This window comes from Mesoplodon densirostris, chromosome 12, assembly GCF_025265405.1.
Source record: "Mesoplodon densirostris isolate mMesDen1 chromosome 12, mMesDen1 primary haplotype, whole genome shotgun sequence".
NCBI lineage: Eukaryota > Metazoa > Chordata > Mammalia > Artiodactyla > Ziphiidae > Mesoplodon > Mesoplodon densirostris.
In genome coordinates this window covers 44,340,609-44,365,495 of record NC_082672.1, presented here as the reverse complement: position 1 = coordinate 44,365,495, position 24,887 = coordinate 44,340,609, and the positions used below count along the sequence as shown (strand labels likewise).

The following is a 24,887-nucleotide window of genomic DNA, read 5'->3' as shown; positions in this document are numbered from 1 at the left end:
GCTTCCTCACAGGCTAATAACAGTATTTGTCTCACAGAACTATTTTGGAGATTAAACTAATTAATACACACAAAATATTGAGAATACCTAACACAAGTAAGAACCCAATAAATAGTCATATGACTATAATACAAAACCAGTTTCTGAAACATGGATAAGAAATATAAAACCCACAATGCAAACAAGATATTTTATTGGAATAACTACTAAACAATGGAGTACTAAAGGTAGAATTTAGAATTTTAGAAATTAAATTATAAATGGAGTATTTAGATAATTCGTATGTTGTATTAGAAGTTTAATATCTGAATTTGGAAAATAAAGTAAAATTCCACAATCACTGAAATGCTTACTTCTTCAAGGGATCTTCTCGGCTGTAAAGACTTGAGAAGCTTGTCTCCTGGCCTTGAAAAGAAATTTTAAAAAATATTAATAGTAAGGGAGAAGTCAATTAATTAAAATATGTATTAATTTTATAATACAAAAAATCTGGAATTTTTTTCAAGATAATGAAAATTCCTTAAGGAATATTACAACTTCAAATTTAGGAAATTAGGAAAAACATTTTTAAAGCCAAGCCATTAAAAAATTAAAGAAAATTCCAGATAAAGACAAAACACAAAGAATTAAAAAGAAAATATCACCTTTTTAATGGAATAATGAATCAAAATGAAAAATCCTGGCTCAAAGTCAGAGAGGTAAAAACAGAGAGAAGGAGAGATAGAGATGGGGCTACAAGCAGAGAAACACCACCAAGGTCTCACTTTCCAAGACCAGAAAGCTAACAGCTAAATAAAATGTGCAGCTACTCCATGATATTGGGTCAGCCAAAAAAGTTCACTTGGGCTTTTCCATAACATCTTAACCCCACCTATGATGTCAAAAGTTATCTGTATATTGGTGAACAAGCATTTTGGTATTTTATAACAGTTAAAATTAACCTCTAACTTTATTCAGCCAAATTAATGATAGGGTGAAAAAAATGAATGTAGTTTTGGTATTTAAGTCATTGCAAAGAAACCTCTAATGTATCATAATTAAACTGAAGAACCTCTTCAACAGTCCTTGCCTTTATATCCCAAGTTGTGATGCTGAAAAGATTACTCTAGCTCTATCTCTCATTTCAAACAATTTTAGTCATTTCCCTCATGATCCTATTGTTCTTCATAAACACTCCTTTCTACAGCTCTATCTCTTCTCTTTAGAGGGAAACAAATGTGAAGTACTCTAATAGGGACATTTTTTTTTTCTTTAAGATTCGAGAACTGTGTATTTTCTAGACTTGATATGCTACCACATAGCTTCAGTTTATACAAGTGGAGGGTTTCCAATTCCTAGGAATTCTTCTATAATGTACTACTCATCACTTAAATGCAAGGGATAAAGAGGTAACTGTACTGAAGTTAATTTCTGGAATTGTATATATCCAATAAATAAGTGTATGTGCCCTATTAGAGTACTTCACTCTCTCAATAGTGTGATATATATATCTCCAATAGTTCATCCAACATATCCAAGTGCCTAACACAGAGCCTCAGGAATCACTAGAATCACATTTAATAAACAGTAATTATGAGACCAATATGAGTTAGAACTCCTCGGATTAAATTACCTTTTTCTTACCATATATGTTGCCATTTTTCATTACTCACCTGACATTAAAAATTAAATTATGTATTATAAAATTAAATATTTTTGTGAAGCTCCAAGTAAAATATTTGACAAAATTAGGTACCATTTGAAATTTAAAGATGTCCATTCCAGAAATTAAATGACATACAAAATATCTTTGCCAACCTAATGTTACAGAATGAGGTGTTAGGAGTTAGCTAAAAATTTTATACTCTGAAGTTCAACCTGTCCAAGCTTCACATAATAAATATTTAGATACTTACAATTTTCTCCTCTGAAGAAAGAACACCCTCTACTGCCACTATCTGGTACTGTTTATGTTTTAAATTCCCCACAAATTTCCGAAGTTGCTTGACGCTGCTAGCTTCCATGTCTTGTTTTAAGAGTTTCTGCATTTCTCGAGAAGGACATCCAGGATCAAATACTAGTAAACATAATGTTCGGTTTTTTCTCTCTTCAATTCCAACAACTGTTTGACTATGACCTATCAAAAAATCAAGTAAGAGCTATATATATATATATATGTGTGTGTGTGTGTGTGTGTGTGCGTGCATGTGTGATATCTACCTATATGTAGAGCTATATACAGATATAAGTTACTATATATACACACGCACATATATATAAAGACACACTATATACACTTTCTATATATAGTGTGTGCACATGTGTGTTTAGAATATAAATACAGTCAGTCCCTCTGACATATAGGTTATCTGAGTTCTTTCAGTTCTAAGACACTTTCAGTTTTCTTTGTTCAATTTTAGTTTTCTAAAGGCTTCATGGCAAAAAATTCTACTTTCACTATGCCATATATTTTAGTTTTTCTTTCCTAATCCCATAGTCCTTCTTATTCAAATTACCTCAGATGAATGGATTTGAAATTTACCTACTGAAGAACAAAAACTCTCATGGTTCCAAAAGGTAAACAAAAGTCAATTTATATATACTAGAACTTCAATGGGAAGGGCTTAAACTTTCTAGCTTGTATCCTAAACAATGAAATTCCTAATATTTACTTCTCCTTCCTCCAGTCAATCCAAATTATCCATTCAACAAATTTTATGAAATATCCATATGCCAGGCACTATTCCATGCAGTTAGCGATACAAAAGCAAACAAAACAAACACTTCTGCCCTCACAGAGCTTATATTCTAATAGGAAGTAATTCTTCATAAACAAGGTAAATAGGTAAAGTTTATATATATCATGTTAGATAAAGAAAAATAAAGCAGGGAAGAGGGATAGGAAATGCCATTGTTGGAGGCGGGTAGAATAATAAGATGAAATTTTTAAAAAGATGGTCAGGGAAGGCCTCACTCAAGTGAGGTAAAGCCTTGGAAAATGTAAAGGATGAACAATAAAGGGAGAGTGAACCAGGTAGCCCTGAAGATACCAAGGATATCATCCATTACTGGAATGTATTATGATGACAATATAGCTCTAAAAATCAGAGTAATGTCACAATACTCCTCTCCTCCCATTATCAGAATCTTAACATATCCTAAAGCAAAAGCCAATTACCTGTCTTATAAAAATAAATTGTCTTATAAGTTATACTTAGTATCTGTAAGTTATACTAACCTTGATGCTGAAGATAGATAGGAGGTTTAGATGTACACAGTACTTTTGGACTCCCTTCTCTCTCTGAAGAATAGTAGCTCAATATCCATTCGAATAAGCGAGGGTGTGTACCCAAAGGGCCAGTTGACTTGTGAAAGTCAACAATACGACACCTATAAAAAAAATTGACAAAATTGATTATTTAGAAATTATTAAAAAATTTTTTTTCATCAATGGAGTTATAAAACACCAAAAATTCTTGATTTAGAATTAATTTCATCATCATTTTCTTAAGAAGAAATAAAAATTATATTATTTATCTGAAAGCTGTTATTTTATGAGGAAATTATTTAAATAACTTCTAAGGTTGATGACAGATATAAAAGTTACAAAAATTTTCTGACATATAAAACTTCCATTAGTAGTAAATGAGGATCATACTTGATTTTTAAAAGTCTACATATAACCTGAGACATAGGGACTTTTACTCCAAAGTCTCTAAACCCGATGATCAATTAGAAGCCGACCTCTAATTATAATTCCTCAACAGCCATTTGAAGCTATCAAAAATATCCTAAATCTTTTTCCTGTCAGTTCTCTCAAATTTCAATAATAGACAAGAAAAGAATACCTGTAAAGATCATAAAAAACCTGTATGTACCCCCATCTATATATCTATCTATCTCTTATTTGGCAACAGACCATGGTGGTATTGCTTCCTCAAGAGGAAGTCAACCATGAATAAACCAAACTATTTTAACCAGGAGCACTATTTACACTTCTCAACAACTATTTTAAAAAAGGTCGAATATAAGTAAAAGCAATTAAAAGCTTTATTTTCACTTTAAAATATAGCACAGATATCCTATCCTTGTTTCTCTTGGCCATAAAGTTTCCAAATACACCAAGTTTAATGTTGATAACTTTCAAATGATTACTACTGAGCTTTAAATGTTGAAATGAACTTCTGGAAAAACTATCAAAAAGAACAGTGCTTTTGAGTTAGCAGTTGACTGCAGGCTTAGATTTAGAATGTGAATAGTATCCTACAGATTATAATTCACAGAGAGCAAAAGAAAGACATTTAAATAACTAGTAAGCAAATTCAGGGTATAGTAGTAAAAAGGCTTTACAAAAAACTAAACTTTTTCAGGTGCCAAGAAAACAGTTGGATACATCAGGTACTTAAAAAAAAATTTTTCCTTTCCTTAAAAATTACTTAAAAGCTCAAAACATGATATAGTATATATAATCTGAAGGTGTGAACAGACTGGCAAAAAGGAAAAGAAAAAATAAATTTAGAGGGCATTAAAATAGTCCTTTCAATTTAATAATTCAAGAAAGTTATTATATACACATTCATTTTTCTATTTAAAATTTAAGAAATATTTTAACTTCTGAATCAATTAACATGATAGAAATGATGTAAAACACTGGCTAAATTACTTAGAAACAAACATAAAAGGAAATATAGAGTCATGAAGCTTAAGGCAAACTTTCCATTAAAGACGATCATAAGCATCTATCTCCGATGCCTCTTGAAAGCCGAGGTCTGCCAATCAGCTTTTTAGTGCCTCATTCTTCACTTTAGGAACAGACAGCTAAGGATTTTTAAAAGTTAGAAGAAAGCCTTCCAAATGGAAAAGACTAAAATAAATAGACATGAAAACAATTTAACATGGAGGATACACAAAAATGCAAGGAATAGAAAAAAAGAAAATGTTGGAAAAAAAATTTACAACCATAAAAGAATATGATGCTATGAAATTACCCCTTAAAATTAAAAACATGATTGTTAAAATAAAAATTTCAATAGAGTAGTTGGGAGATAACGTTGAGTAAATTTAGATAGTAAAACAAAATCAAAGAAAGTCAAAGAAGTTCAGTGGCCAACTAACAGGAGTTTCAGAAAGAAAAATAAAGAAAATGGAGGGATCATAATTATCAAACAACAGTTAACCTCTAAGCTCTTACTACATGCCAATCATAGTCCTAAGGACATTATTATCTCATTTAATTATCACTACAACTCTATGAAGCAGTAACTATTTACATGTTCTTTTATCAATGGTGGGACTAGGACAACAAGTTAAGTCATAGAGCTAGTGGGCAGAAAGCTAGAATCAATTGTAGGCAATCTTACTTCAAAAAGTCTAAGCTCTTAACCACTATACTGAGATCTTATAGCCTACAATTCCAGATTCAAAAGGAAAAACAAATGCCCAACACAATGAATCAAAGCCCCATATCCAATGGTGAAATTTCACAGTATCAGGACTAAGAAAAGATGCAAAAAAACTTCCAGAGAAAACAAATAGGTTATACACAAAGGAACAAAAATCAGATGGCAGCTTACTTTCTCTTTAGTAATACTGATTGCTAGAAGTCAACAGAGTAACAACTTGATCTGATTTGAAAATGATTTTGAGTTAAGAATAATACAGCCACACAAACTATCACTTAGTAATAAGACTAGGTACCCTTTCTTAGAAGGCTAATAAAGGAAGTGTTCAAGCAAAAGAGAGTAATCCAAAAAAGAGAAAGACATGGAATCCAGGAAAAATCCAGGAGCCAATTCAAGAAAACAGTGAAGAAATACAACATGATTAGAGCTGTGGAAGGGATCTAGACGGCAAATAATCCAGACTAGAGCAGAGGAAAGACAGCTTCAAGAAAAAGGTGTCCAGGAATAAGGAGCACCTCAGATTTCATGTTAAGTGTAGTTTTTGGAAAAATTTGACCATGATGCAGCCAAACTGTAAAACGGAAAAGGAAAGGCAATTCTTAACTCAAAGAAAATTTTAAAAAGTTTTTCAGGAAAGATATAAAATCAGCAATGAATAATATTTACACAGTCATGATGTAAACTCTGATTTTAACTTAATAAAAACTGAGATTTAACCATATTACAAAAATTGAGGGGAAACAGATGGGAGATATAAGGAGAATGCAATAGACCATGTCTAAAAGTGACAAACCAAGAAAAAGCCATGAAAGCATATTATTTAAAAACAATGGAAGTGACAGCTGCCTCTGAGAGACAGGACTTGAGAATAGAGAAGAGCATGAAATGGGGAATGAGTTACTGGTTTTCATTTTAAGTCTTTCATTTTAATGCTACTTAAATTTTATTTTTTAACTATCCCTTTGATTAAAAAAAACCCACAATAACAAAAATTTCCCAGATATGACAATAACATTAACTTGGTTTTTTAGTGACATACTTTATCCTTAGGGAGGTCAGAAGTGTATATACTTCACATGCTCCAATCCAGGCCTTTGTTCCCTGTAACCTGTTATTAAGTTGAGAGGCACCCTGGGGATCAAAACCTTCCTTCCATGCATCTTCAATCATAGACTGAATTTTTGGAATGCAAGGAACCGACATACCTAAAATTATACAACGCAAATATGTAATATGACATTAAAGTACTGAATAATATCATTTAGCAGTACACCATACATTCTACAGGAACCTACAGTTTTTAAGCAATTATTTCTGACATCTTCTACTGTATCATTTTCTCTTCCTTCAACCAGAATTCAGGTTTTTAATGTAAATATCCACTAAAATACATCTTTATTAAGGCTATTAATTGTGCCTACTATATATTAATTCATTCCACATCAAATGTACTTTATCAGATGATAAGTTGAGTGTATCTTATTTCACATACCTTTCAAGCAATCATCATAAGCATCATTTTGCAATAATGATGAAAGCAGCATTTGGAAATTTCTGTAACCACAACCCCAACCTTTGTCACCAAAAGATGAATGAAAGTGATCCACTACTGTAGAAAGCCACACACGCCTCACATCTGTGGCAGCATTCTGATAATACCTATAAAGTGCTTCCATAATTCCTAAAGTGAAAAAGAGATTTAGAAAGTTTAGAGGGATATCATCTTTCTATGGCTGTCTCATATATTTCTAATATCAACCTCTTTCTCAAGGGCCACATCTAAATCCTGTCGATTCCATCTTCTTTATCTTTTTACTGATATAATCTTGGTTATTGTCCTGCTTATTCACTACTATGCGAGTTTCCTAATACTAGCATATTACTTATTATACTGAATTGAAACTGTTTGTTTCCTTCACTTCTGCATCTGCAGGGCCAGCACATAAAAGTACACTGCTGAATGAATGTTCTTGACCTCCCATTTTATTATACATTCTGCTAGACATCATTCTTTCTGAACCTCAGTCCTAGTCAATTTGCTCTCAATTTAAAAACTTCAATAGCTTCCTATTACCCATGGAATAGTTTTAATCCATGGTATATGAAGCCCACAGCAGGCTATCCTCTAACTTACCTTTATTTCAAACCACTCTTCTTGCCACAATTTTGGCTGTGGCCTAACTGAACACATTAAACATGATTTTGACCATGGAATTTTCATTCAATTACAATATTTACTAAGCACTTTTAATATACTTAGCACTATGCTAAGCATTGAGGATACAATATATTATGACAATATTCCTTAAAATCTCCTGGACCCAGATTATAATAAGTGCTACAGCATGAATAACAAGGTGTTAGGACAGGGTACATCTGATTCTATCCCTTTCCTCCTTCTAGTAATTCTCCCTATATTTCAAAATCTTACTGATACCTTCAGAAGCAAATGCTACAGTCTTCGTAAACACTTTTCCTGATTCCATAACCCCAAACATAAAGGTCCTCTTTTTCTGAACAATCACTACATTTTACTTGTTGTGCCTCCTAGGTACTGGTCATATTTCATGGCAGAATACTACAGTTCTTTGTGTATACTTTACAGACTCTGGGAAGCTTATTGGCAGGAAAATCTTATTTGGATAGCCCATACTTTCTCACATAGAACATGGCACCAAAAAGGCAATCACTAAATGCTTTACTTGAATAAAGATTATCCTATAGGAAAATGGGTTTTTGTCTTTAAGAAGGCAGAGTCAATAAATCAAAACAATTAAAGGAACCAAGAGTTGTAGCTGTGCCTACACTATGAAGGACAGAAATATAGACCATTATAACCATTTCCAGGGAACTTAAAAAGATGAGACACACGGTCAAGAAAAAGAACAATTAAAACGCTATATAACTGAGTACTAAATGTTGTAGCATGGAATGGGTACTCTAGGAATTCAGAGAAATTAATGTGAGATTCAGTATCATAGACTTTGATAAAGAGATCAAGATTTGAGAGACATTTAAGAGTGAGGTGGAATAATAGAAAAATAGAAAAATAAAGTAATGTACATTCTAATATACTTTGGCATAGTTATTACTAACTCAATGGTGCCTCATTGCGTAGGTAATACTGTCCTAGTAACCACATCATAGCACTTGCTTTTAAAGGAAAATTTCCGGGCTTCCCTGGTGGCGCAGTGGTTGAGAATCTGCCTGCTAATGCAGGGGACACAGGTTTGAGCCCTGGTATGGGAAGATCCCACATGCTGCGGAGCAACTGGGCCCGTGAGCCACAACTACTGAGCCTGCGCATCTGGAGCCTGTGCTCCGCAACAAGAGAGGCCACAATAGTGAGAGGCCCGCGCACCGCGATGAAGAGTGGCCTCCGCTTGCCACAACTAGAGAAAGCCCTCACAAAGAAATGAAGACCCAACACAGACAAGAATAAATAAATAAATTTAAAGGAAAATTTCCTCATAATTAAAGTTTTTTATTTCTTAGCACCTAAATGTCTTTAGATATTTTCCAAGATGAATCTACCTTCTGTTATATTCTATTCTATATAGAATATAGAATGTTAACATAATGAGACTCTTCAAATGAGAGCAGCTTCTATTAACATCTGCATAACTAACAAAAAATAACAATTTTATTTGGAAGTCTGGATTTCCTGGATCTGGATTTCTTTTTCCTTCCCAAGGTTAGGGAAGTTTTCAGAAAGCCAGTGTCTCCTGGAGGGGAGCCTTACACACGGCTGGTGTCCTGGTTTTTACGCCTGGTACCCCAGCTTTCACAGCTGCCACGCTGACGGCCTGATTCTGGTGGCCAGGAGGGCTTGCATTCCTGGGTCTCACAGGACTATGGCAATCGGGAAGACGATTCTTAGAAGGCCGTCACCTCCAGGGCACTGCACAAAAAACTGAGGCATATCCCCAAGTCCTTCTCTGAAGGCAGCCTCTTTCTTTCTCTTAGAGCTTCAGCCTGGGGGGCAAGCTTCAGGATTGGCACATATCTAGTGGACTAGGGAGCTGCTCTCAAGGAACGAAGGCTGTGGATGCCACCTTGGCATTCTCCCTCTGCCTTACTGCAGCTTACCAGTGACTTCCAGAAAAGAGCCCAAACACTTGTGTGCAACCCTGATTTTTGCGATTGTCACCCAGGGGACACTGCCATATCACCTGGTCAGCAGGCCTTATACTAGCAGTCCAATAGGACTGTATATATTTACATACTTTTGAAAGCTGTTGCAGCCACTATTGAAAACAGTATGGAGGTTCCTCAAAAAAATAAAACTAGAACTACCATGTGATCCAGCAATTTCACTGCCATATGACACAGCAAGCCAATCTGTTATCAGAAGAAAACAAAAACAATAACTTGAAAAGATATATGCACCCCTATGTTCACTGCATAATGGTTTATAATAGGCAAGATATAGACCCTAAGTGTCCACTGAAGGATGAATGGATAAAGAAATTGTGGTACACATACATACATGCAAAGAAATGTTACTCAGCCATAAAAGAGAATGAAATTTCACCATCTGCAACAACATGGATGGACCTGAAGGGTAATAATGCTTAGTAAAATAAGTCAGACAGAGAAAGACAAATACTGTATGTTATCACTTATATGGGGAATCTAAAAAATAAAACAAATGAGTATAACAAAACAGAAACAGACTCACATATATAGAGAACAAATCAGTGGTTAACCAGTGGGGAGAGAGAAGGAAAAAGGGGCAAGATAGGGGTAGGGGGTTAAGAAGTACAAAGTACTACGTATAAAATAAATAAGCTACAAGGATATATTATACAGCACAAGGAATATAGCCAATATTTTATAATAACTTTAAATAGAGTATAATCTAAAAAGTATTGAATCACTATGTCGTATACCTGAAACTAACATAATATTGTAAATCAACTGTACCCCAATAAAAAAAAATTAATGTAACAACAAAAAAAAACCAAAATGAGAAGAGATAACACACACACACACACACATACATACATACAATGGAATATTATTTAGCCACAGAACAGAATGAAATCTTGCCATTTATAACAGTGGAGGGACCTTAAGGGCATTATGCTAAGTGAAGTAAGTCAGACAGGGAAAGACTGATACTGCATGATCTCTCTTACATGTGGAATCTAAAAACACAACAACAAAACAACCACCAGCACAACAACAAAAACAAGCTCATGGATACAGGGAACAGACTGGTCTTTGCCGGAGGCAGGATGTGGGGGGATGGGAGAAATGAGTGAAGGGAGTAAAAAAAATCTTTAGCACAAAATCGATTACGTCTAAATTTCAAGGTAGCTTATAAAAAGGACACAGTATGTTACAGGGCAGTGTTCTTCAATCTTTTACAGATATATTTATTTTAAATTATACATACACTACTATATTCTCCAGTAACTCTAAAACATATGCATAAACAGAAATTAAAGGATACCATAAATTAAAGACAAGTAGAAGTTCTAATATTTTCTTCCTATATACCCTAATGCATCATATTACACATCTGCTGGGAAGTCCTATCCCGTATGGAAACTTTCTGCAGGGAGACCCTTGAAGTATAAAGACAGCCTTCAGAAACAGACCTATGGATATATGAAAATATGACATATATGTTACAAATACATGGAGACAGTACAGATTTGCTAAGTGGTACTGAGATAAACAAGCAATAACAACTTAGTATCCTAAGTATCACTATAAATAAGGGGAAAAATTAAATCCATACCTTCTCTTTCTCTCACTCAACTTTTTCTCTCCTTCCCTCTCTCTCACACAGACATATGCACAAATAAATTCCAAGTTGATTAAAAGTCAAAATATGAAAAGCAAGGTATAATTTTTTTTTTAAGTAATGGCCACTTTATTTTATTTTATATTTTTAGCAGCGCCGCTTGCGGGATCTTAGTTCCCCAACCAGGGATCAAACTTGTGCCTGCAGTGGAAGTGCGGAGTCCTAACCACTGGACCACCAGGGAATTCCTGAATATGAAAAGCAGGCATAAATTTTTCTTTTGTTCTATTTTTTTAAAATTTTAGTTTATTTTATTGAAGTACAGTTGATTTACAATGTGTTAATTTCTACTGTACAGCAAAGTGACTCAGTTATACATATAATATTCTTTTTCATATTATGGTTTATCACAGTGAGTTGATTTTTACGTGCTATAATCACTTCCAGTTGGCATAAAAAAATACCATGATCTATGTGAAGGAACTACCTTTTTAAAAAAATATATACTTTTTAAAAAAACTTTTTATTTTATATTGGAGTATAGCTGATTAACAATGTTGTGTTAGTTTCAGGTGTACAGCAAAGTGATTCAGTTATACATATACATATATCTATTCTTTTTCAAATTCTTTTCCCATTTAGGTTGTTACATAATATTGAGCAGAGTTCTCAGTGCTATACAGTAGGTCCTTGTTGGTTATCCATTTTAAGGGTATAAATATTTAAAGACAATATAAAGGGATATGTTTATGATCTCAAAGATGGGGGAGTTTCTTAAACAAGACACTTAGAATACAAATAAAGGGAAAGATTGAGAAATTCGATTATATTCAAATTTAAAATTCTGTTTAATTGAAGACACCATGTACAAAATTTAAAGGCAAATTATAGATTTGAAGAAGATATTTGCTCCTCATATAATCAATGAAGAATTAGTATCCTGAATACTTAATGGACTTCCAAAAATCAATAAGAAAAGGACAAACAACCCAAGAGAGAAGGGAAAAAGGAAGGGACTAGGTTATTTACAGAAGAAACTAACTCAGGAGTAATCGGAGAAATACAATTAAGAGATGTATCCTCCTCTCATGCCCTATTAAATGGCAAAAATTAAAAAGTGTCACGATACAAAGTATAAGTCAGAACACACTGATGCTAATGTAGATTACAACCATTTTAGAAAACAACTCCATAATACCCTTAACAAAGTTAATTATGCAAATACCCTTTAATCTAGTATTTCCAGTCTGGATGTTAGAGAAACTCTTGAGGGAGAAACCTGTTCACAAGTTTTAAGAATAAAACACTGGAAACAACCTAAGTAATACAAGGAAATTCTATACAGAAATCAGAATGAATGAAGTACAGTTATAAGAATCAATATATTTAAGCAAATCCAATTAAAGCATACATATTGTATACCAATTTACATGTAGTTTAAAATATAAAAGATTATGTATTATTATGGAAACCTACATATAAGATAAAATTATTAAAACATATGAGACTGATAAATACCAAATTCAGGATAATGATTCCCTTTGTGGAGGACAGAAATCAGAATGAATGAGGGGTACGCAAGGAGATTAAAATACATATGAAAGGGTTTACAGCTTTAAAACATTAAATTTCATAAAAACTGGGTGGTAGGAACAAAGCTGTTTCCATATAATTTGTTTTTTTTTTAAAACCATACTAATAGATATGTTAAAAAAATGTTAAAAACATCAGGAAAAATGGCATTCTTTGGAACGAGGCAGATCTGATTGTGAATACCAGCTGGGCCAATAACTAGCTGTGTAACCTTACCTTGGGAAAGTAATTTAACCTAAGTCACAATGACCTCATCCAGAAAAATCTAACAGTACACAAGATTTTTCTTTTGAGAGTTACATGATACGATATATATAAAGTATCTAAAACTGTACTGAACAATATAGTAGAAACTATTTACACGTGGCTATTTGAATACCTGAAGTGTGGCTTGTCCAAACTGAGATGCCCTGCAAAGTAAAATACACATTGGATTTTGAAGAATTGCAAAATATCCCATTAATAGTTTTTTGTTGTTGTTGTTGTTGTTGTTGTTTTGCGGTACGTGGGCCTCTCTCTGTTGTGGCCTCTCCCGTTTTGGAGCACAGGCTCCGGACGCGCAGGCTTAGCGGCCATAGCTCACGGGCCCAGCTGCTCCGCGGCATGTGGGATCTTCCCGGACCGGGGCACAAACCCGCGTCCCCTGCATCGGCAGGCGGACTCTCAACCACTGCGCCACCAAGGAAGCCCCCATTAATAGTTTTTAATACCTATTACATGTTGACATATTATGGACATGCTGGAAAAATATTAAAATTAATTTCAACTAGTCCTTTTTACTTTTTCTAATGTGACTACTGGAAATTTAAAATTATTTATGTGGCTCACATTCTATTAGACAGCAATTGTCTAGAACATAGTAAGCACTTAAAAACTTTTCTAAAAGGTTTGTTTTCAAATGTCAAATAAATTGACACAATATAAAAGTGAATTATTTTTAAGTGAATTATTTACTGTAAAAATAAAAGTTCAGGAGTTTTAAAACAACAAACAAAAAATTACTTGAACACACAGTCTCACCTAAAACTATACAAACTATGGGTTTTGAAAATTAAGCAAAATTCAAATAATTCTGATTATTACTTCAGTGATGTATGGAATATTAAAACCATAATTTGGATGTTTAAATACTCACCAGAAGTTTTTGTTTTTCCATCATCAATACCAATAGCTAGTGATTCCATCATATCAGCTTTTCTTCTATGAAATTCAGATGGATGCATTCTTCCCCTATTTACTTCTATCTCCATATTTCGTAGCTGCTGTTGTTTGTACCCTCCAGAATTATTTAAACCATATTGTCTCTATTGAACATAAAAACAAATGATTTAATTTTTATGTCCCTTTACATTAATGAGGATGGAAACTTCCCACTATTTTTTATATCTGGAAATATATTTTGAAACATTCTGGTTTATAGACTTTTATACAAGTCAACTTAAAAGATTTTTATGAAAAATAAATCACACACACAAACATCCCTAAGTTAATAATAGCCTTTCTCTACAAACAACCATCATGGCAAGAGACTTGTTTTCCTTGTAGTAGGGAAAGTATAGAATCCTGTCTTCCTACTAATGGTACTGTGAAAAGCAGATGAGTTCTGACCATACTGCTGATTTTTTCAAGACAACCTGTCCGTACTTGTTATTTGGTTCCTAGGCTAGCCTACAAAGGCCTACTTAATCCATAATTCGTTCAGGTATTCATTCTATGTAGTGCATGAACTATGTTTTTGCACACTGACAATAATATGTTAAAACAGCCCCTATGGAAAACATTTCTGAGATCTGAACAAGTAACCTGCAAACTTACATAATAAACTCCCTTAAACACTGAAAACTTTTTGTATTGATAAACGTTTCAAAATTATATAAGGCAAAGAAGACTTAGGAAAAGCCAACTTTCTTTTCTCCTCTGAATCCTGGTGGGAAAATAATTTTGCAAATAAATGAATCATGAATGAGAAAAATAGCCTAAATTAGATATTCCAAAGGAAGAATAGCCATGTCTAAGATACTGGAGAAAAAAAAGTCAGAGGTCAAATAAGTTCAGGAAGATTATGATATGTACAATGCATATTGGTATGTTAAAGGCTTTGAGAAGACCCCAAGTACACAAACCTGTTTAACTGGACACTTTCTAACCTATTCAATCATAAACCCTTTTTACTCATACATTACCCTATTAGCACATAGAAAAAGAACACTTAAAAACTCTATGAGCATTATTAGCACAGAGGACATCATAGTCTACAGCAAATTAGCTCTGAAAAAAGTAGAAAAAGCTGTTAAAATTTTTAATGCATTAAAAATATAGCAGATGCTACCAGTTTAGTTCAACAGATACCACCACTCACCTAAAAAAAATGAAGTCTCAAACATCATCAAAAAGCATTTTCCATTAAAAATGGTTCTTTCTAAATGCCTGAATTACAATCACTAAAAGAATTTAAGACTCAGGAGACATTAATTCTAAGTTTCTGTTTTAAGTACCTATACAAACACTTAAAATTCTGAGTCTCAATTTCCTAATTTTCCCCATCGACATAGGTTTATATTCAGGCTTTACCATTTATTTATTTATTTATTTTTTATTATTATTTTTTTTTCTTTTTGCGGTATGCGGGCCTCTCACTGTTGTGGCCTCTCCCGTTGCGGAGCACAGGCTCCGGACGCGCAGGCCCAGCGGCCATGGCTCACGGGCCCAGCCGCTCCGCGGCATGTGGGATCCTCCCAGACCGGGGCACGAACCCGTATCCCCTGCATCGGCAGGCGGACTCTTAACCACTGCGCCACCAGGGAGGCCCAGGCTTTACCATTTAATACTGCCAAACCCTGAGCAAGTTAAGCTACTTAAGTACTTTGTGTCTCCATTTCTTCATCTGCTGTTAAAAAAAAAAGTCTAAAATAACTTCATGGAGCAGTGAAGATTTTAAGATACTTTATACGAAGTGTTCACCCTAGTACATGACCAGAATGAGTACTTAAAAATGGTGGCTGTTATGAACTATAAAACATATATGTAAAAAAATATTTTGTATAATAAAGACAAAAATAATAGACTGAAGGCTTGATAGCATGTTTGAAAAATAAGAACTCTAACCAAACCAAAATAATATAATTGCTATTAATCTTTGTACCTGCAGGTTCTGAAATTCTTCCATTTCTTGTCTTGATTCTTCAGATCTCCTCTTTCTGTCTTCTTCTTGTTGAAGCTGTTGGGCCAATTCCAGATCTCTAGAACACTGGACTCCATCCGTACCTATTATACATTGTTAATGTTTAGAATAAAATAACTACTGAAATAAAGTCTCACTTATATGTTAATACATATTTTTTTAAAAGGAGTAAATGCTATTATTTTGCCATTTATTCATGACTATATTGTCACAGAAGCACTGAGAACAAATCTAGCAGAACTTGAACTGCTTCTGTAAGGGTATAACCTCCACTTAAATCCCTAATACTCACTGAGTGTTTAGGCTGTGACAGGCACTTCTCATTAATTATCTCATTTGGATCCTCATAACAACCTTAGGAAGTTAGGTATTATTATCTACTAAGGAAACCAGAACTTAGAGAAATTAAGTAGCACCCTTGAGTAGTGCCCCTCATTAACAAAAATAAGGCAGATTGGTTTTTAAAAGAAATACTAGGGGGGGAAAAAGGAAATAATAAAGAGGGTAAAAATATAAGTTTGCAAAGTACAGATATTAGATTGTAACTTAATTACAGTCTGACCCCCAAGCAAATAGTACAACTACGGAACATCTTGCCCTTTTTCCTCTCTACCCAGTGTCCCACAGATCCATTAGTGAGTGTCTTCTGGCCAGCATCTCCTTGACCTCCCAATTTGATGGTTTACTTATGTATCTGAATATTCTTTCTTTCCTTTCAAATCTCTCAGCCTCTGCTACATCTTCCTAATTCGTCCCTACTTCCACTGGTAGAAATATGCAATTCAAAACTGATTCTTAGCATACTTCTGAAGCTATCAACAGTGATTCACTCAGACCATATCTTTCTCTCATTACCCACTACAGGCTTACAGAAAAATTTATGTACCCATACAAAGCTTATCATAAACAAAGTAAGAACTATTAGACTCTCAACTTCAGAGATTTATTCTTCCACAGTAATTAGTAAAGAACCACCACAGTAGAGGACTGTTCCATCTTTACTCCAGTAATTCTCATCTTCGTATTAGGCTGAGTGAGCAGGTAATGCTGTCCCTGGACATCACTAAGTGGTACTCTAGGATCATTGATAATGAACACTAAAAAGATAGTGTTCATTATCAATGATCCTAAAAGATACTGATAATGAATCAAACACTAAAAGATATCTCCCTGCATTAACAGGAGATATCTATGTGCCTTAAGAAACTGAAATCCAGTAGAACACAATTGGTTTCTCTTTAGGTCTACATTACATTTCGTTTCAATGGAATTGTGAAAATCATATAGGACCTTTCCACTTCTAAGGCACCCTCATGATTACTTAATCAATGACACTATTAAAAAAATAGGGGACAGAGGAAAACTTTAGAATCTCTTATAAAACTAGTAGGTGGTAATAAAGAAACTAGAAGAGTATCTGAAAATGCACTTGAAAAACTTTTAAGTCTCATAGTTCATATTCCTTTTAAAATTATATGTGCCATATGGCAGCTTCCTAGTTCATAAACAATTTTTACTGACAAGATGCTAAATTCAACTATTTCCAGTTGCTGAAAGAATGGCCTCAACTTATAAATCAAAAAGATTTTTTAAATTGAACAATATTTCACTATCTTCTAAATACTGATGTTCTAGGTCAAAACCCTGGAGTCACACCCCTAGTTCAGTTGTTGGTCACAGTAGTTCATCCTTTATAACTTTTCTGTGAAAAAACTTCTTAAAAAAAGTTGAAGCGGTATTAGAATTTTTTAAGGGACAGATTTATTTTTAACCAGTGTGGGTTTTTTTTTTCCCTCTATAACACTAATCTAAAAAGTAGATAGTATCCTAGGAAGTAGAAATTAAATCATGACATTCTTATCTTTAAACATACCTTGTCCAAAGCTGCTTTCTTCCAAATGCAAGTCAACATGTTCTTGGAGAATATGGTAATTTGTACAGATGAGCCCACACATAGGGCAGTCATAGAGTGGTTGATTACAATCTGTATTAGAGATATAATTTAGTTGGTTTGATTTTTAAAACCTTTAAATTTTTCACCCCAAGTCAAAGACTCTACTACCCACTAACTTTATTAAATAAGTAAAAGCTCTTTGTAGTTGGATTTAAAGCAATTTTTCTACTTCTAGGGTCAACATGAAAGCCTGAGCATAAGCACAAACCTCTTACAATAAAAAAAAATATTAATAATAAACATTTAGTTCCGTAGTCAAAACAAGAAAATAAAAGTAAAAAGGAAAATCAAATGGTAAGTAGAGGCCAGTTCAGATATGGACTTTGGGGGCTGGATTCTCAGTACCCTCCAAACTGCATGGTGACGTGCAGAATTCAAGCATTCAACATAAAAGCAGGACACTGGGATCAAATGCCCTAGTTGGGAGCATGCCCAAGACAGAAGAAATGGTACCTCTACAAGACCAAGACCTGGCTGATACTGGGTACAGAAAATGTTATTATGTTATTAGGGAACTGCAAATTAAAACAAGATAACACTACACATATATTAGAATGACCAAAATCTGGACCACTGACAACACAAAATGCTGGCAAGGATGTGAGCAAGAGGAACTCTCATTCACTGCTGGTGGGAATGCAAAATGGTACAACCACTTTGGAAGGGTTTGACAGTTTCTTATAAAAATAAACACATTGTTACCATATGATCCAGAATCATGAATTCCCTTGCATTTACCCAAATGAATTGAAAATTTCTGTCCACACAAAAACCGGTACATGGACATTTATAGCAGCTTTATTCATAACTGCCAAAACCTGGAAGCAACCAAGATGTCCTTCAGTAGGTGAACAGATAAATAAACTGTGGCACATCCAAAGGAATATTATTCAACGCTAAAAAAAAAAAAAGAATGAGCTATCAGGCCATAAAAAGACATGGAGGAATCTTAAATGTACATTACTTAGTGAAATAAACCAATGTGAAAAAGCTACATACTGTATGATTCCAATTATATGACATTCTGAAAAAGGCAAAAATATGGATAGTAAAAAGATGAGTGGTTGCCAGTGGCCAGGGGGAGGGAAGGATGAATAGGTGGAACACAGAGGGTTTTTAGGGCAGTGTGACTATTCTGTATGATACTAAATACTAAATGGTGGGTTCATGTAATTATACATTCATCAAAACCTGTAGAATATACAACACCAAGAATGAACCCTAATGTAAACTATGGACTTTGAGTGATATTGATGTGTCAAGGCAGGTTCACTGATTTTAACAAACATATCACTTGGTATGGGTTGTTGAATAATGGAGAAGGTTGTGAGGATAAGGGGACAGGGGGTATATGGGTAATCTCTGTACTTTCTACTCAATTTTGCTGTGAACCTGACATTTCCCTAAAAAATAGCATTTATTAAATTTCAAAAAATGAATCTATGTACTCTCCTTAACCTTTTATAGAAATTAACTCAAATGAATCAGACTTAAATGTAAAATTCAAAACTATAAAAGTTCTAGAAGATAACGTGGGAAAGGTGACCTTGGGCCTGGCAAAGAGTTTTGATACAACACCAAAAGCACAACCCATGAAAGAAGAAATCAAGTAAGTTGAACTTCATTAAAAGTAAAAATTTCTGGGCTTCCCTGGTGGCGCAGTGGCTGAGAGTCCGCCTGCCGATGCAGGGGACATGGGTTCGTGTCCTGGTCCGGGAGGATCCCACATGCCGCGGAGCGGCTGGGCCCGTGAGCCATGGCCGCTGAGCCTACGCGTCTGGAGCCTGCGCTCCGCAGCGAGAGAGGCCACAGCGGTGAGAGGCCCGCATACCAAAAAAAAAAAGTAAAAACTTCTGTGCTGTGAAAGACACTGTTAAGAGAATGAAAAGACAAGCCTCAGACCAGGATAAAATATTTGTATAACACATTATCTGATAAAGGACTTGCATCCAAAATATATAAATTACTCTTAAAAACTCAATGGTATCAAAGAAATACATGATTCTAAATGTGTATGCACCAATAAAAGAGCCTCAAAATACAAGAAAAAAATCCTAATAGAGCTGAAAGGAAAAACAGACAAATATACAATTATAATTAGGGACTTCAACTCCCTTTCAAAAACTGGTAGAACTGCTAGACAGGAAATCAGCAAGGACATGGAAGATCTGAACACAATCAAACAACACACCCTAATTGACAAATATAGAACACTCCCCAACAACCGCAGAACACACATTTTTTCCCCAAGTGTCTATGGAACATGTGCTGAGATAGACCATATACCATACCTTAGGCCATAAAACAAGTTTCAAGAAATTCAAAAGAACTTAAACCATAAAGTTTGTTCTCTGATCATAACAGAATCAAACTAGAACTTGGTAACAAAATCAGAGTCCCAGACAGTTCAGATGCCACTGGGCTGGTGGTAAATAAAAGAATGGCCTCTGCAGGGCTTCCCTGGTGGCGCAGTGGTTGAAAGTCCGCCTGCTAATGCAGGGGACACGGGTTCGTGCCCCGGTCCGGGAAGATCCCACATGCCGCGGAGTGGCTAGGCCCGTGAGCCATGGACGCTGAGCCTGCGCGTCCAGAGCCTGTGCTGCGCAACGGGAGAGGCCACAACAGTGAGAGGCCCACATACCGCAAAAAAAAAAAAAAAAAAAAAAAAAAAAAAGAATGGCCTCTGCAAACTGTACTCTGAGTGTATTTCTCCTCAGAAAGTTCCTATAACTATTTTCAATGTAGCTGAAACATTTATTATTTGCATCAAAACTCTTTTCCATTATTGTATTTTCATATTGCAATAATGGCAAATGAACAATGTTATAAACAAATTGAAAACACATTTGTAGTGATCTCATTTACAAACCAACTTTTGGGACACCACATATTAAACTGAGACTATTGCTACTTACTTACTATATAAAACGAATACTTTACCTTCTAATGGAGTGTCTAAAAGATCGGCATGCTCTGTTTTCACATGAGTTTCCATATCTTGACTACAACCTTCTATTTTTCCACAGAATGGACATTCAGGAGGACTATACATTGCTTCATAAATTGATCCTTTAATTTTGGTTCGGTCAGACTGTTTTTCCTTACTTTTCAGGAATTTTCTAGATTCAGTTAAGTTATCTGAATAAAAGCCTTTATGTTTTAAAATACCATTGTTAGGCGGGTCTTGAGCTGAAATTTTCGGATGATTAGATGCACAAGCTGAATGAATACTTGAATTAACTTCCATTCTACACTGTAGGGTGCTGTCCTTCCTGCTATTGGAAGTTCCATACTGTACTGTATTAATCCTCTCAAAGTTTTTTTCTAGTTCATTTTGCTCAAAATGAGCAGTTTCAATATGAAAACACATTTCATCGTAATTCACACCTGACAACTTGCAAAATGGACATGTAACTTCATTTTCCATGTGAACAATTAGGTGAGCCTTCATGTCTGGTTCTGAGGTTACTGTTTCACCACATATATTGCAAGATAGCATGGTACAGCAGCTAACTAGAAAAGAATACAATATTATTTTAAGTTAGAAAGTAGGAGTTGAAGAAAATACATTTTGTAAAATGATTTCGAGCACTTATATTTGTTATTTATAACTGGATTATTTAGATGAAGAAATTTTCAATGTACTTACTGTTCCTCAAATACACAAATTTATTTATAAATCTCAACCAAAATTTCACTACTGTATTTCAAGTTTATGGTTTCGATAAAACAAAGGCGATAATAATGCAAATTAAAGTAAATAATTTTTCAAAAATTTCAAAAAGTGTGTCTCTGGACTGAGGTAGAGAAAAAATAACGTTTATAAACTTGCCCAGGTAAAATAAGTCAAGTAAGAGAAAACAAAGAGAAGAAACCTTATCAACGGATATATCTAAATAAAAAACTTTAAAATTATTAACAATGAATTGGGTAGATAAACAAATCTTTATAATAGCAGTTAACAGTTAAAGAGCTTTACATGCATCAAACCAATTCAAGCGCCATTATTATCATTCTATATGGAGGAAACCCTAGCTCCGATATGTCACCAGCGCCAGAAAATGGTTAGCCAAAATGCTAACCCAGTCACGCTCCAGAGGCTGTACTCTCCACCCAAAAAAATAAAGGCAGAGTGAGCATAATAGAAAACAGCACTGCTTCCAGAGTCAAAGAGAACTGGATTATAATCTCAGGTTTCATAATTTTAGGTGAGACATCTCATCTCTTTGAGGTTCGGTCTACAAAAAGAGTTGTACTAAATCAGCAGTCATTTCTGGGTTTTACGGACAAATAAAGTACTGGCTACTGACACAAAGGGGATTTTGCTAAGAAGTAATTTTCAAAAAGCAATCACCGTCACAACCTTTCTGCTACAGACTATCGTTCAGCTAAAAACTACTCAGAAAACAAACAGGAAATGAAAAATAAGGAAACTATTCCCATCATTTAAATAAATGTAGCTTTCTAAGAACTCCCAACTTTGTTCTTTTTTCCATTTCCCTTCAGATAAGTGAAAATAGTCTCTGATTTTAGATGAAAATTCACCCAAACCCCTAGTGGAAAGAACGTCACACGCAGAGAAATTCTACGTTCCCCGGGCTGGGACACAGCTGGACGCAGAAGGATGCGCTTCAACTCCCCAGCACTTAGATCACAAGGGGATGAGACTTACGGAGGCCGGCGAGAGGTGCCGGAGCCTACGCAAGGGTCCATGCCAGCGTCCCGGGCCAGGACAAGAAACCAGACCCGATACTAACTGGGTCAAAGCGTTGGGCCCAGAGAACCAGGGCTGGACGGTCACTTCCTACCGGCCTGGACAGCCGGCCACAGGCCGGCCACACTGCCCTGTGCTTGGCTTCCTCTTCGGATCCCGCGGCTAACGCCGTCTGGCTTGCGGGCAGAGGAGTGCGTGCGCGGCGTCGATTACCTTTCCCGGCCTAAAAGACTGAGGCAGGCCCTCTTTCTAGAGGGCCAGAGACTCACCAGAGACTCACGGTGAACCGAGAAGAGAACCAGGGACTCCGAAAAGCGTCAGCCTCCAGGAACGAATTCAAAAAAGCTCTTCTTCTACTCCCCGGAAGGGAAGGACTCCCAGCATGCACCGCCCCACGCTAATCTGGGTTGTAGTGCATTCTGGGAGTCGTAGTCTTTTTGCACCTTCCCGACAAGGTTCCAATGCCTAATTTACGAGGCGAGGGCAGGTCCTAGGGTATTACACGAATCCACAATACCCACTATCCAGGGCCTGACTGAGTAGCACTCTATTACGTTATCAATAAAGGGTTTATAATGCTACAGCGTGCCAAACTCAGAACTATGGAGGATGACAAAGACACGTTCTTGCCTCAAGGTTACAAGATAACGCTGTCTTGATCCCTGAATTAAAATTATGAAACAGCTCTTGGGATTTAAAAAATACAATAGCAGAATTTTTAAAAAGACATCAATGGAGAGCTGTAGGATAACCCAAAAAATTTCTCAGAAAAGAGAACAAAAAGAACAAGAGATGGAAAACAGGAGTTTCTTCGGGGAAGGAATCGTGTTATTTATCTTGCATATTCTGTGCCTAACACAACATGTAGAAAACAGTCTGTTTTCAATACTGCTGTGGATTACAAGGCTATATATATGTTATAATAATTTAGAGTACTTTATCTGGAGTTATTTATTTCATATATCACTGACTCCTTTTTTGTCAAAAAATCCACAGATGTTACAGAATCCAAAAATTTAAATAAATAGCTAACCGAAACGCTTGAAACAAATGAGCAGAGAATGTAGGAAGGAAGGAAATAAAGCTCCATGAGGTTAAGATTTTTATCCGTTGTGTACACTGTTGTACCTCCAATATCAAACAATGCCTGGCACAGATTATGCCCTCCATCAATATACCACGTTGTAAAATGAACAAATGAATGGGTGGATGGATGGATGGGTGAGCAAACCAACGAATGAGTGAATGAAAGACTGAGAGCTGGCACGGAGGACTAGGGCAGTAGGACACACTCCTGCAACAGCAACCGCGCCGGGTTAAAATCCCGGAGTCCGGGCAGAAGCCGGCTCCCCCACCGGTGGGTGCCGCTGGAGCGTCCGTTTCTCTCCGCCCCCTCTGCTGGCCAGTGCCGCCGCCGCCGCCGCCGCCGCCGCGTGCAAGGGCTTCTGGGAGGCGAGCCTTGGGGTCTCGGGTGAGGGGCGCAGGAAGCCGCCATCTTGAGTTGCGAGCCTGGTCTCTAGACTCATCGCTAGGGGCGGAGTGGTGACCCCGCTGTTACCGCAGCAGACGCCGCAGCTGGGGACTGGAAAGTCAGAGCGCCGGATAGTGCCACATTAATAGGTAAGTAGGAGTGACACTGGACAGGTTGGGTGAGCCTCGGGTTTGGTCCCTTTGGGAGCTATTAGTTCCTGAGGCCACTGTTTTGATCTACCCCTTCCCCTACAAAGGGTTCAGTACCAGGCCAAGGCGGGATTTTCTCAGCTTCCCCAGAGGGAGAGAGCGGTGGCGGGGGCGTGGCAGCCGGACCTTTCTCTTGAGGAGGCGAAGTCGCGGGGAGCACTGAGCCTCTCCGAGAGCCGGGCTGGTCCTCTGAAGGAGCTTCAGGCAGAGGATCTCATCCTCTCGCCAGTCTGCTCCACTGTTTCTCGGTAGTTCCTTTTTTTGGTACATGGTCTTGTCAAACGTTGCCTGTCACTTCTGGGGCTCAGCAGTCTGTCCCGCGGCTCAGCTTATTAGAAGTTTCACCGTGTCCAGAATAAGGCAGGTTCGGTCCCAGGGGCCTACACATGTTAGGTCGCACCCTCTACCTCCACGAGCTGCCCTCCACCTGGATGCAGGTGCCAGGTAGGGCTCAGTCCTGACGCGGGCGAGCGTGGCTTAGATGCTTCTCTCTAGTAGTCGGCCAGCTCACTTCCAAGATGAAAATTTAATCGTGTCTCCTCGATAATGCATAAGAGATGAAAGGAGTTGAAAGCTGTTAAACGGGATAGTGATACTTCAAAAGAATATGACATGGGCATTAACTCTTC

At 36.1% G+C, this 24,887-nt stretch overlaps 2 protein-coding genes across 3 annotated transcripts in view; one reads left to right on the top strand and one right to left on the bottom strand.

Moving 5' to 3' along the window:
• Positions 1-197: 197 nt before the first annotated feature.
• On the bottom strand, positions 198-22,935 carry ZUP1 (zinc finger containing ubiquitin peptidase 1). Of its 2 annotated transcripts, none has more exons than XM_060114665.1 (10): positions 22,848-22,935; positions 20,805-21,377; positions 17,784-17,894; positions 15,872-15,993; positions 13,865-14,033; positions 6,874-7,062; positions 6,421-6,586; positions 3,218-3,369; positions 1,896-2,116; positions 198-405 (listed from the first exon to the last, which is right to left on the bottom strand). In XM_060114665.1, exons 2-10 carry the CDS (start codon positions 21,361-21,363, stop codon positions 358-360), a joined length of 1,737 nt encoding a protein of 578 aa, XP_059970648.1. In that variant the 5' UTR covers positions 21,364-21,377; positions 22,848-22,935; the 3' UTR covers positions 198-357. The 2 variants fall into 2 exon arrangements, with proteins under 2 accessions (XP_059970648.1, XP_059970649.1); XM_060114666.1 differs by having other exon boundaries at positions 21,252-21,377.
• A 1,118-nt stretch (positions 22,936-24,053) lies between these two features.
• Positions 24,054-24,887, top strand: part of KPNA5 (karyopherin subunit alpha 5) — a 39,195-nt gene continuing 38,361 nt past the window's right edge. Inside the window, exon 1 of the mRNA XM_060114495.1 lies at positions 24,054-24,198. The gene's annotated coding sequence lies outside the window, so the exon portion shown is untranslated. The remainder of the gene's footprint in view (positions 24,199-24,887) is intronic.

What these genes read in the sequence shown, in the direction of transcription:
- ZUP1 (XM_060114665.1), bottom strand. Translation starts at nt 21,363, where the DNA reads ATGCTATCTTGCAATATATGTGGTGAAACAGTAACCTCAGAACCAGAC. An exon ending in AGAAAGCAGCTTTGGACAAG is followed by an intron (nt 15,994 to 17,783) that starts GTATGTTTAAAG and finishes AATGTATAATAG; the next exon opens with GTACGGATGGAGTCCAGTGT. An exon ending in TTTCTTCAGAGGAGAAAATT is followed by an intron (nt 406 to 1,895) that starts GTAAGTATCTAA and finishes TTTCTTTTCAAG; the next exon opens with GCCAGGAGACAAGCTTCTCA.